Source organism: Chenopodium quinoa, unplaced genomic scaffold, assembly GCF_001683475.1.
Source record: "Chenopodium quinoa cultivar QQ74 unplaced genomic scaffold, ASM168347v1, whole genome shotgun sequence".
Lineage (NCBI taxonomy): Eukaryota > Viridiplantae > Streptophyta > Magnoliopsida > Caryophyllales > Amaranthaceae > Chenopodium > Chenopodium quinoa.
In genome coordinates this window covers 1,727,061-1,741,518 of record NW_018744290.1, presented here as the reverse complement: position 1 = coordinate 1,741,518, position 14,458 = coordinate 1,727,061, and the positions used below count along the sequence as shown (strand labels likewise).

At 33.0% G+C, this 14,458-nt stretch overlaps 2 protein-coding genes across 2 annotated transcripts; both read right to left on the bottom strand.

Moving 5' to 3' along the window:
• Nucleotides 1–2,080: 2,080 nt before the first annotated feature.
• Nucleotides 2,081–3,399, bottom strand: LOC110695195 (RING-H2 finger protein ATL78-like). Its single transcript, XM_021872414.1, has one exon. The coding sequence runs from the start codon at nucleotides 3,133–3,135 to the stop codon at nucleotides 2,431–2,433; it is 705 nt and encodes a 234-aa protein (XP_021728106.1). The 5' UTR covers nucleotides 3,136–3,399; the 3' UTR covers nucleotides 2,081–2,430.
• Nucleotides 3,400–10,246: 6,847 nt separating this feature from the next.
• On the bottom strand, nucleotides 10,247–11,645 carry LOC110695329. Its single transcript, XM_021872583.1, has 3 exons — nucleotides 11,629–11,645; nucleotides 11,451–11,572; nucleotides 10,247–10,788 (listed from the first exon to the last, which is right to left on the bottom strand). Exons 1-3 carry the CDS (start codon nucleotides 11,643–11,645, stop codon nucleotides 10,247–10,249), a joined length of 681 nt encoding a protein of 226 aa, XP_021728275.1.
• Nucleotides 11,646–14,458: the final 2,813 nt, after the last annotated feature.

Genomic DNA, 14,458 nt, shown 5'->3' with positions numbered 1-14,458 from the left:
CTTCTTCCTGGCTTTCCGAATTCGTATAGTTGTTGTACTCATTTCCTGGATGTTCCCTGATAGTTATGAACATCATGCATATCATCTGTCTAGTTAGAGCCTCTGTTTAAAAAATATTGTATAGTGCATGGCATTTTCGTGTGTGTCAATTTTACTTATTTATCGATTTATTTAAACTAACATAGTGGCTGCTAAGGGACCATCTAAGCAATTTGTTTGATAAGATAAATGTACTAGTATTTTTTTTCAATCTGAAGTGTCTGCTGCTTTCCATTCAAAGTCTTGCTGTTTGGGGGTTATTCAAAGCTCCTCCTCCGTCTCTTTCGTGAAATTTAAAAATATTATCGTCCCATTTTACTTGCATCATCGGACTGGTATTGGTGAGAGCTGCGATGGAGAAAAAGTAATTTGGTCGTATAACCTGCAAGTAAATGATCCTCATATACAATCTCAGTTTTAGCAATTTCTTCAGTGTTTCTAGTTGGAAAGTTAACATTATATACTTACTACCAAGTTTTAACGGAGTTCAATATGTGTAAATCTCCATTTGCACTTCCTTTAATCAATTTTAAAATTGCACATAAGCTCCACTTGCAAACAAAGTTGACGTGTCATTTAGAGAGTTATAATGCCATTTCGTTCCTTTTTATTCTTTACATTTTTTGACTTATATGGTTGAAGCTGTTCCTGGCCTAATTGAAAGTCGTAGTTGGTTTTCCACTCTATAGATAAAGAGGGGGAGAAAAAGGAAAGGGCAATTGATACAAGTAAATTAGGCTCTCTAGTGATAAGGGTTAAACTTTAAAGTGACTTGAATCAGTGTCAAAAGATTAATGGGTTTTGTCAGTGTCAGCTCTAGCATTAAACCAGGTTATGCTTCTTACTTTCTTCTTAATGCTATTGCTTTCCTTGTGTTGTTGGCCCACGTGCAATTGTGCATGTTATTGTTTATGAAACCCCCCTTATTTGATTGCTATTATTGTAATCAGTTAAGCTTCAGAGTGACTTGGCTCAGTTGAGTACTACTAGTCTACTACTATGTTACAAATTCATCCTTTTGGTATACGTATAGTGGGTTCATCCTCACCTTCCACATGTTTTAGCTCAACTTCTTTTCTTAGTCTTTTCTCCTTATGCCATCCGACCTCGAATCGCCTTTCTTGAAGGACCTGTTGGAAGCTGAAGTTATCCTGCACTTGGTATATATATATTAATGTATAGCATACTCATATCTTTTCGGTTGCCTTTTGACTTGGAATCCTTGTTGGCAAGCTTGAAATGGCATTTGAGGCTTCAAATGCTTGTTTAATTTAATGTAAGTGGTTTCATGTGAACGTTGATATTATTAACTAATTCCATATTCACAGGAAGTTTATGGGAAATGCCGTTGACATGTTGTCAATAATGCTCTAAACTATATCTCTTGTAGTATTTTATGTTTGTGGTTAATTTCCATCCATTTCGCCTTTAATTTCGTTTAATTATAGCTAATCGCGACATTACGTGGCCTACTTAGTGGCTGCATGTCCAGTGAAGTGGACATTTTAGTGTTCACACTTTAGCTGTTCACTTGTTTTTATATATCTTTCTTATGTTGCCCATTGTTTTATATTCCTGGGTGTGGTCCTAAATTCATTATGTTTGCTTCCTGTTATAGCAGTTATTAACTATATAGTATATATCACTCAATTTGACTTTCTAATTTTTTAAGGCCTCATGATTTACTATGTATTCTGCATTTGTAACATTACATTGCTGCATTGTTTAACAGAACTGCTATTATATCTGCTGGACTGATGTTAATATTTTAACTAAGAAACACCTTAACACATACTTCCATTTTCGTCCCGGCTGATTGGTAGTAAAAGATGATGTTAATGGTATAAAATTTCCTGTAATTTTATAATTCATGGTAAGAATGAATGCAACTTTACATTCTAATGTGTGTGCTTTCTTCTTACATTTCCATTATCATTTTATGTGTGTTATTGATGAGTGGGGATGAAACTTTATGAAAAAAACACATATGGAGATAAAATTGTTTTCCATTGACTTTTAACACGTGGTTTTCCTTTCTAAATTACATAAATTTGATTTCTATTTTCGTCTGCCACATTACATGCTTGTCTTTTTCCTTTGATAATTGCTTTTTTAAGCTTTTAGTGGTTAAGAACTTAGGATAAGACTCTGTAAGTTGGACTTACTCAGATCCTGCACGCAGGATCGGTACTGAAACATTGTCATTGTTGTTGCAAATCGTACAATATGCTACTTGAAACATGTACTTGAAGCTACCAATAGTTCCTGACTATACAAATCTTAATTGGATGCTATTGATAAACTTGTTACATGATTTACTCTGTTTCCGAGGGCTTGACCTTACTAATGTACAAGTTTTTGTTTCGACGAATTGAACTAAGGATGCTAGCACTAACTATTAGCTCTATAACTTCTTACCAAATCTTCACGTTCTAATGGTGCTATATTTATGATAGTTGCCTGAGGTGGAAGTGGCTGTGGATCAGGCTGCGACGAGCTAGCAGCCTGATCACAGCCAACGATCTTCTGACATGTTTCAATCAAGCAGTGCCTGCAGGTTGGGCATGAAGAGTGAGTATTGAGCCACTTATCAATACATTTGATATGGAATCCGTGTTGGCATTTAGGCAGTAGCCTCAACTTTTCTCCTGGGGCGAAGTCTGACAAGCATATAACACATTCGGTACCAAGACCGGGGAGCTTCAGGTTCGGTGAGTAATTTACTACAGCAAAAGTCTTTAAAGCTTTCTTCTTGATGCCTGTATCTTCTGAGCTTGGGTCGTTACTGCTGTCATTAGATTCAGTAGGCATGAAATTCGAGCATCGTAGAGCACACTTGATTATGGAATTTAGTCCTAGTGAGCAGATTAAGGCACACAAGAGGACTGATAGTACCATTACTACATTTGCATCAAAGCCATTAGTTCCGCTGTAAGGCTCTGTGGGGTCTACAGGGTTGTTAGCCATGGGTGGAGGTGGAGGCGTAGCGGCTGTAGGCGGAGGGTGGTAAAGAGGGTGGTGCTGTAGCAACCTTCTTGAGGATTGAAGGTTCATTAGTTGTTGGTATAGTAGAGGAGAGAGTGTGGATGGTGACATGGTTTTTTTCTTTGTTGTGTGTGTGTGTGTTTGAAGTTTGCAGGATTAGCCGTCCTTAGTGCCTGTGTTATGGATGAGTATATATAGACCACAGAGGCAAGGGCTTGGTCATGTGACCTTAGGCACATTAAGATTAAATGATTTTTAACCTTTGAAAAAAAAAAAGAATTAAAAAAATAAAGAATAAAAAAAAATGATTGAGGTTTGATGGATACATTTCATACATATCCGAGAGTTTACTATTGCTCCCACTCTAAAGGTTAAAACATAATTTTGCATGTGTTAGATTTAATATTTTATACGGAGTATTTTATATTTTTATTTTTGTATTTTTTTTATATAGTTTGACTAATTTTTTTAAATTGAGTATATATACAACTGTTGTCGATAAAATGATGTAGGATTTTTTTTTTTGGGTAAGAATCCCTCAAATGTGTTTTATGAGATTTGATCCCTAGAATTCAGTGATACAAAATTGGGAGCGGTGACACTAATTTACAACCTCAAACTTGTAAAATAATATTGGATTAGTTTCATGATTATGTATCGACAAATGTACAAGAAATTACATAGTAGAGTATAAAAGTCTTGGATTAGTGTATTAAAGTATACTTATTGTTTTTTTGTACAAGGTAGTGACTAGTGGTAACAAATACACTATTCATTTATATTTTTTCCTTGAAATTATAGTCATTGCTAAGAGTCTAAGACCATCATCACTCATGATATATAAATTTATACCATTTCTCTCCCTATATCACTTTCTCACTGATCCACAATACAATATATTTTCTCCAAAAATCATCCCTCCCATGGTATTAAAAAAGTTTACCACCACACTTTCTTTCTCCTATATATATATATATATATATATTAATTATACACTTAATTTAATTATAATTATATTTCAGTTTATTATGGGAAATAACTAATTAATATTTGTAAAGTTAATTAAATAAAATAAGCAATTTAGGTAGTAAAAAGCGAATTCGAAAAATATATAAAACTATATCAATATGGGTGTCTATGTGTAGGTCTTGAAAAATTATGAACAATGGTAATTTTTCCATAATTTTTTACTTTATAATTTTTTCTTAAAATACAATTGAAAAAAAAGATACATGATAACTGGGCCACATGACGTGACCTGATTGGTTCATGTTTCACGGGGACCAAAGCAAATGTTTACCATGTGATGGTATATACCATCAAATGATATAGTTTATACCACCAATGTAGTAAAAATTTATAAGATTTTGATGAGTTTTTACACTGTGATATGAAATTATACCACGAGTGTTGATGATATAATGATAAGAAAGTTTCTGATTTATTAGACCTCCTTATAATCAAATATTAAACGGTTAGAATATTCCACCAGCTAGGGTAGCCCACCCACTAAAGGTATTAATGGATTTTGTAATCAAGATGTATCATGCCCACTTTCTTTTAGAGAAATTGTTGCCATGTGGAAATTTTCAATTATGATGAACAATATCTATCTCAATACTATTTGGGTCCCTCTTTGCCTAGCCAGATTATGAAGAAATTTCCTTTTGTGATTTGGACTTCAACAAGAGTTCTTTCTTGGTAGTTGAAAGATTGCTATGCTTTATGAGCCCATTTTCGAAATTTGGATGTATTCTAGTTTTTTCTTAAGCCCAAATAGTATTTGTGGGGCGTTCTAAGAGTTGGATAGAGATTGAGAGTTAATAATCGAGAAATTTTTAATAAATAAATAATAATAATATGTTGTTTGGTTTATACTTTATGAAGACAATAATTTGAGAATTAATGATAGTGTTACTTAAATATCTTGAGAGTTGTTGATATAGAACACACAATAAAATAGTGACAATCTCTTATTTGTTTTGTGACGAGGGTACATAAATTATGAATAGATGATAAAACTACAAATATACTCTTGCTAATCTTCTTTTCTTTTGGTTCATTATAAGCTAATTTACCATTACTTTTGCCTACCCCTTGGGTGATAAAAACAAAAGAACGAATCATTCTATTTTCATTCCTAATTCCACCCTCTATTCCCTTTCCCGCAAAACAAACATGAGAATCTTGAACAAATAAACCTTTGAACAAAAGGGTATGTATGGGTGGTGGTGGTGGTAAGGTGAGGTGGTTGGCATGGTGGCGGAAAGCGGTCAAAGTGAGGGGTAAATTTTGGATGGTAAAAAGTAATACATACCTAGTTGTACTACTTTGTTCCTAAGATAATCTGCTAGGTTAAAAGCTTAACTTTTGAACAAACTCAGAAAATATCTTGTTTTCAATATTTTTTTTTGCTCTTTCAGAGCCTAACTCAAGTGCCTAAGCAGAGGTTATACATTGTATTTGGTTGTGAAATAGCATGTCAGTCAATTTCTTTCCATTTATTAGTCCTACCAAAATTCTTGCTTTACAATTTGAACGGATAATTTGGCCGCCATAAAGTATAAATCTCACCGGCCAAAAGCTTGAGAGCGATACAAAGTAACGGGTAGTGAACTAGTGATATGACCTTAGGTAAGGAAGGTACTAAGTTGACATTTGACTGATAATATTTTAGGTAATACATAGTACTCTATCTGTTTCAAAATGTTCGTCCTATTTGTTCTTTAATTCAGAGTTATAGTTATGTTATAAGATAGAGAGAGTATTTCGCTTGTACTTTTTAATATGGAATTACACGAGTTAATCAAGTAGACATATGATAGACTGATAGTTACTAGACTTATCTATCGTCTTATCACTTTCTATTTTGATTATTATGGTGGCAAAGATAAGATCTTGTGGATCAGGCAACCCACTCGACGGAAGTTCACCAACAAACTGACTTTACTCAGCATTACCTTCTATTCCATGAGATTTGATAACATGATTTAAAGGAACTTTTGAGGATAAAACTTTTAATTTGCTGCATTAAAAGTCGACATGATTCTTATGTTTTGCTAAAGATGAAACCATGATTAGTTTTGCATTTGTGCATTACAGCTTTGAAAGAAAATTATGGCTGGAAAGTTGATGGTTACTTTGTTGCTACATTTCGTAACTAGCAAGTTGCAATGATACAACTTTTTATCTCTTCTTAGTTTCTAGGATAGGCCTGGCTAACGTTTGATTAAGAGTTAATTAATTGTGATAATATAGTCTAAAATTCGTAGACATTTGAATGTGATGGTGAGGGTGTTTGGCCGGATTGGGAGACGTTTGTCACATGTATTGCAGTATACTGTATAGGGCAAGGAGCTTGTGGTGTTCTGCTGTTACTCAACAGAGTGTTATTTACTTTGTTTTCGATGGGATGTTTAAGGAAAGGTAAGGAAGCATGGTGTTTGGACGACCATGATATTAATGGAATTTCTATGTGATGGCAAAGAGAGGGTTCCACAAGTTGCATAAAGAGAGATGAGGAAGGGCATGCTGGTCGGAAGAAGGGAGAAAAGAATGATATAGAAGAGTTTCAGAATCACAAAGATATAGATATGTGGATGTTTTAATGTTAATGCATTTAATTTGATGTTTAACTTTTTTTTGTCATACAACATGGGAATTTAATAGTTTGTTCTTATATATGTAGAATTTTATGAGAGGCAAGAATAGATGTGGCATTTCTAATGTTGATGCATTTAATTTGATGTTCAATTTCTTTTGTCTTATAACATGGAAATTTAATAATTTGTTCTTATATAGTGTAGAACTTTGTGAGAGGTTTTTGGTGCGCTTGTAGGGTGGGGGTGGGTTTAAGTTTCAATTACAATTAATGTGAAGTAGACGGAAATCACAGAATATAACATTACACTATGATTAGAACTTTGTAGAATAATAGTAACGGGTGTAATTGCTATTCGGATTTAGAATTTGGAGATAGTCTTGACCTTATTTCGTAAGAATAACGAACTACACCTTGTAAACGAAAATTTGTTACGGAGTAATTAATTATAAATCTTGAGGGTAAAACTAAATGGCTACTTGTAGAATACATAAAGTGACGTTGAAATGGTGTTGGTAGAGTGATCTTATCATCACATGAAAGAAAATTTGTTACTAGTACTAAGATTATTGCGAGTTGGTGGTAAAACTTGCAATTCTTTAAAAGATTTATGTGACACATGATAGTTACCTTCCTTTAGGTCCCAAACGATCCATTATATGGTTGTACTAAAGAGGCTTCCTTTCATATTACAAGTACAACAAAAAAATATCAAGTAGTAATAAGAATGAGACAACAAATGGTGCTCTTCTTTCTTCATATTCAGTAATTTATAGCCCAATGTTGTCACTAAGATTATTGGCTGTTTTATATTTATGATTTTGTAAGTTTTGAGATGATGTTTAATTAAATCTTGTCAATGCAAAATTCATATTGGAAGTACTTAATTTACAACCTGTTCTTGAAGTTGGATGTTATGCTAATGGCAAGCTAGAATTAATTGAATGAGTATCTGTCTATTCTATAATAATCAAATAGGTCTATGTAAGCTTTTGCATGCAAAATACAGAAATTAAAACACAGAGCTTCTCACTGTTGTCAGTATCCCACAAACTTTTATACACTATTATCACTTTACCAAGTTTATGTCAACCTTTCTGTCAATTTCCACCAAATTATAGCACTTCCAATTTTCCTTAAAAAAAAAAAAGCACTTTCAACTTATTTTGATCCTCAAGTATAATTAGTCTTTGTGGCTTCTCAATTGAGTGCCCATTTTAGTAATTGCTGTAAGGCGGCTTGGTAAATTAGACTTGTTACGAGTGAGAATCAAATTAAACCCCTCTCGAAAGGATGGTACTGGTAGGAGGGCTTTCAGTCAATAGGTCAATCTTAATTCTCAAACCAAATTGATAAATTAGTTATAAATTGGAGACACTAAATTTTGATATTATTTTCGGACAATGCCTAGATTGTTACGCCTTATGTGCAAATTGGATTTGCTACCTAGGGCCGCCCATGCATGTATGTGAATCTACTTTGGTTCATGAGTATATTACACAAATTCTTGTTCAACTTAGTATGGAATTACTCCCAACAATTTCAACAGTTTTATTTATTCTTTTTAATAAGTTGAGGTACATTTTTTGGGCTAGATATTGTAAGATGATCCCTCTTAAAAGTTGATGCAACCACCAGAATAGAAAGGGTGTTGGGGATTACTCCTTTAAGTTGTGATAGTGAGAAAGCAAACAAGGCAGGATAGGCTAAGTTTAAAGGAAAAGTGAAAGGGTAATGTCCCATAACTTCCATTAACCCTTGTGGTCTTGTCTACCTTTTCAATTTTGTTTTGATAACTTTGCAATCTACCTTTGATGTAACACACGAAAATCAATCTTTAATTTGGAGAGAGAGAAATTTATATATGTCGTATTTAAAAAAAGACGAAACTCAATCTAGAGGGCACACCCCTTTTTTGTGTGTGGGTCCCCGTACGATTGGTGCCTCTCGAAGAAGTGAGCTGCACGGCTGCTGTTTTGCACATGTATAGTTCTTTACTTTGCATGTATTGTTTTTTGTTTGCAAGTTTTAACGTCAAGTGGTTTTTTCTGAAACTTGAACATTTTCTGCTTAACAGGATATGTAGATTTTGATTGATCACATGGAGGTTCTATTCTGTTGTTTAAGGTTCATGTCTTGACTCTACACTATAATTGTATTTGTTAAGTGACTTATGATGAGTATGCATACACCTACAATCATGCACATACAAGTGTTTTCAATATTGGAGAAGAGGAGAGAAATATAATTGGGTAATATGGCCAGATTTATATGCCTTTTCACCAGTTTCGCATTCCATTTATAAGTAGGAATACTCAAATGTAACCTAGGACTTTTGAGCTAAACTGATTTGCTTAAGATGAGAGAAAAACAGCTATAGAATACTACTGCACTTACAAGTTTAAGAGGTATTTTCTGGGGCCGATTTCATATAGAGATTTGTTATGGCTATTGCAAGTTTTGAGATCAATTCATTACCTTTTTTCCTCACAGATTCAACTAAGATTAGTCTGAGAGCGCGAAAGAATAAGATAAGTAGCATTTTTTTGGGTGTGAAGGAAGCAATAGAGTGGACAGATTCATAACAAGTCTCGAACTTGTATAACAACATTTAGAGAGTTAGGAAGTGGAATTACATGAAATTAGTGTAATTCGCAATTATGAAGTTGCTTTGAATTGTTGAAATGAAAAATTATATGGTTTTAGTAAGGTGTTAAGTTAATGAAGCTTTCTTTTGTCACCCCTTTAGAAGTCATAGATTCATGTATATCGAGTAAGGATCTGTAAAGTTATTTCCATGTATAAAAGAAGGGACCCCTTTGGATCATATTGGATTTCATATACCAAACAGGAAATGATGCTTCTCGTTTTGGGGGGGCAATTAAAGATGTGGTATCACTCGTCAGACTCCTATATACTTCTTCAGAACATGCATACCATTATTGGCTATTCTAGGAACTACGGGTATAATTTAAAGGTGTTGCGCGTGTTTTATGGACTTGTTTTTAGCTAGGACTTCTATGTGTTCTATATCATGTAGTCGTGTGACTGTGTGAGTATTGCGCTATTCGCTATGTAGTGCAGTTATTGTAAAACTAAGATTTTATTCCGTACTTTTTACTCACTAGATTGTTTCTTAGAGCATCATTATTGGTGAACACAAAAAAATGGTTCATGGGTCACTATCACCATTTCTCTCTCATCCACATCAACCCAACAAACCATTTACAATATTCACTCTTAACAATGAACACTAAACAATGGTTCATCATCAATACTCCCTACCCCACCTTATTTTATTTTTGTAAATATAATCTTTTTTGTTTCATAATTATAATTTATTAACCCGATGTCAATGTAATTAATTGACGTATTTAATATTTTAATCGTGATTACTAATTAAGAAATTATCGCATTTTTTTATCAGCTTTTTAAAAAACTAATTCTTGTGATTAATATTTTTTAAACAACAACGCAGCTAATTTTAATTAACAAAAAAAAAAAGAGGTACAAATCGTGATTACAGTTCTACAACTATAATCTAGTACATTTTATTTAAAAAAAAAAACAACTACACATCGTTTTGTAAGATGTCCTTAGGGATAACCATTTGTTGTAAACCTAGTTGCCTAAGTTTTCGTTGTTACCAAATTTATTCCATATATGTTCGACCAAGTCGTTTTTTAGCTGCAAATGAGTCTGTTGATCCTCAATCTCTGTTCTACGAGACAAGTATAAGCCGATATCCACAATACGATCAGTACGGTACTCGGTAGTGTCCTCATTAGCGTTGCCTCCAGCATTCATAAACTCATTGGTATTAACGTTATTTTGATACGTCTCTCGTTCATCTTCAACGATCATATTATGTATTATGATGCAGGCGAGCATGATATTGTGGAGTATGTCGGTATCCCACGCCAAAGACGGCTTTTTAATAATGGCAAAACGAGCTTGAAGGACCCCAAATGCGCGTTCAACGTCTTTCCTTGCAGCTTCCTGGTGTTTTGCGAATAAACGATCCTGACGAGTTTGTGGACTCGTAATGGATTTCACAAAAGAAGCCCATCTAGGGTAGATTCCATCAGTAAGATAATACCCATTCGTATAATGATGACCATTGACTACGAAGTTCACAGGAGGTGTTCGACCCTCTAAGAGGTCTTCGAACACAGGGGATCGATGAAGCACATTAATATCGTTGTTTTGGGGTTGGTATTAGCATTTTTTCTTCTTTCTATTTGTTTTGGGGTTGGTATTAGCATCCATAATTATAATTTATATTTGGAAAAAATAAAAATTTAATAATAATAATAATAATAATAACAATAATAATAAAAATAATAATAACGATAATAATAATAATAATAATAATAACGATAATAATAATAATAATAATAACGATAATAATAATAATAATAACGATAATAACAAAAATAATAATAATAACGATAATAATAAAAATAATAGTAACGATAATAATAATATTAATGATAATAATTAAAAATAATAATAACAATAATAATATTAATATTGGTATAAATAATGATAATATTGGTAATTATAAAGGGGATTTTTGAAGAGAAAAATATAGTAGAAAAAAATGAATTTTCAAAGTTGAAAAAAGTATATCAATATGGGTGTCTATTTATAGAGGGGAAAAAAATAGAGTCGTTGGTAATTTTTTTTTTTTTTGATTTGTATTTTGTAAAATATATCCGTTGTAAAATTACAACGGATATATTTAAAACAGTACACACGTGTCAAGCAGCGGCTGGGCCAAGTGGCGCGCTCCCAGCCGCTGATTTCTATTTTTTTTTCTGACCTTTAACAGCAAAACGACGTCGTTTTGCAACATGAAACAGCAAAACAACGTCGTTTTGCATGAATATCAGTCCAAAATATTGGTGGGGCCCACAGCGAATTAATTCATGCAAGTGCTTGCTCCTGCAATCGAGACCACTCAACATGAACAATTAAAGAGTTTGCCATTAAGCCACCACCTTATTTGTTCACTCATTGTGAACTATTAAAATGTTCACCTTTAAAGATGCTCTTAGATACTCGTATGTCAGACTTAGATTGCTTCTTTTTCCTATCTCTTTGCTTGGCTCGTGCTCGTGTTTCCTATAGTGATTGGGCTGTATAACACATTCTTCTTCGCCTATTATGATGCCGATCGAGTTCAATAGTCGAAGGTTAATTAGAGATAGCCCTTCTACAATTGTAAGAATAGGGTAGTATACGTCAATTCCTTTTACCTTGTGATGGCATTTTAGAAGTTGGGCATTTGTATAATGATAAAATAGATTATTGAGTTATGACAGTGGTATTGGTCGTGGTCATGTTTAGCCAGTCATAAATTTATACTCCATCTGGTCGGCAATTCCGTAAGGTGAAAGTCAATGTGCTAAATTATGCGAAGACCACCCTGGATATTCATCTAATTTTCTCTCCTTTCAGGTTATAATGTCACATAATTTCCTTAGGACTTTTGAAAAACTATTGGTCGTGTTTGGTGAAAAGTTGAAAGATAAAGCTGATTGTGTTAGCTTGGTTGTATTAACTGATTCAACTAACTTATTTTAATAGTTGATTGTAAAAACACAAATTCTTATATGTGGCTAACCACACACTGTGTGGCCAGCCATCATATGGGTTACTTCGTTATATGGGTTACTCGGTCAGTGTTACATGGGTTACTCTGGTCAATGTTAAAGGGGTTACTTGGTCAGTATTACAGGGGTTACTCGGTCAATATTATAGGGGTTACTTTGTTTTGTTTTTACAAGCATCCACACGGTGTGGTCAGCCGTACACAAGACAGACTGTTGTATAGAAGTGTTTGGTAAATAGCTGATTGCTTTTTTTTTTTTTTTTTTTTTTTTTTTTTTTTTTTTTTCCTTTTTAAAAAGATAAATAGCTGATTTCTTAAAGATGTTTGAGTATGTGAGTATGTGAAATGACCAATAAACTGATTTCTTAACTATTTCTTTTTTGTCTTTGAATGGAATAGGGAGGGGTGATTTCATTAGATAATAATAGTCATTCGGCACTTATAATCATCCCTTAAGAGATCTAAATCCTCAATACAAGAATTAAACACCCCTAAACTAATGGCATCGCTTCTAAACTGCTCCCAGATAATTTCTTAACCATTTTGATTGAGCACATTTGACAATATTATCTTTTAATTTAACATTGCTCATTACTATTTTTGATTATATATTAAAATAATATAATAATTTACATTGAAAATATATACTCTGTATATTATTAAAGATTAATTTAACAATCTACCATCAACAAAATTTGTTGTTCATATATTAATGAAAGAATGCGGTAAGCAAACACATAAATATTGTTATACCACGTAGAAGTCAAGATTAGCAGGTATTATGAAATGTAGGGAGTATAACTAAAAAAATATATTATAAAGCGGATGAGAAAGAATGAAACAAGAAGATATAAATTAGTATACCACTATATATGGAGTAGATCGACTACAATGGGCAGGACTGCAGGAGCGAGTGAGAAATATTGGAGGTGGAGAAGAGTCCAACAAGGACAATTTTAAGGTTGCCGAAATACATAGAGGGGTCAGGGGTATTGGGGAGCAAGGGACGGATAAAACAAAAGGATTTGGGATTCCATTCTTTTTTAGTGAAGGAAAAATGATATGGCATTGCAATATTGCATGCAATAAAGTGGAAATACAAAGTATAATCAAACACTAATTGACATGCACGTAATTTTATTAATATTCTACTATTTTGTGAATTTTAGCATCTTTTAGTTATCTAGAGAAACTTAAAACTCTAGTAGTAAAAATGATAAACGGATCGGATCATTCATATTGAGTATATTCAGTGATTTGAGTATCTGATCCATGTTCAATTCGAATTTCATCAATTTTGGGGCTTATTGTTGATTAGTTTAGCATTCGAACAAATTAATGTAGTTGCATTATCATTATTTCTCCATTTTTTGATACAATTTGGTCTAAACTAGGTCATTAAAGTTGGATTGTGTTTGGGTTATAATTTTTTATTTAGACCAATTTTTGACCCTATTTAATTTTCGTTTTGAGTGTAGTATAAATAAATCTCTTGGTCATTAACGTAGCCTAATCTTTATCTCTGCATTTCTCAAGATCAACATAAATTAAAATTTCTCTTATAAAAGTAGCTAACACGTATTTAGTGATTAGTGAAATACGTAGATCAAGTAGCTAACACGTATTTAGTGATTAGTGAAATACGTAGATCTATGTCATCCTATACAACATGTAACCAATAAGCATAAAAGTGAAGATAAGCTTCTTGCAATCATTGTTCTAATCAAATGGTTCAGATAAGTCACAATCCTTGCAAGTCTCAAGTTGGCATAAATTATAACAGTACAACATATTAGGTTTTACATGGTGTTTAGTGAGAAAAAGATCATATCACCTCGTATCTGCTTGTTTCCTACGGACCACAAACTCAATTCATAGAGATAAGATGTACAATTTTGTACGTTAAAATTGTTGCATTAACCATGTAATTTGCTGGATCTCACATTACTTATATTCAATTAGATTGGTTGCTCCATTGTGGATGCTTACATTAGGGTTCACAAGTAATTATATACATGAATTAATTAAGGAAACTTGCTAATGTTGATACAAATCAAATATTGTTATTAATTAGTGCTAACCATTGGGGGAATGATTTGTGTAATCAAACATCTTGCTAACTAGTCATTTTCAAAGTCTTGGATATGTTATAAATTTCATCAATAAAAGTACTACTAAGTGGGGATGTTTCTTACTAGCACTTTATATATTTCTTG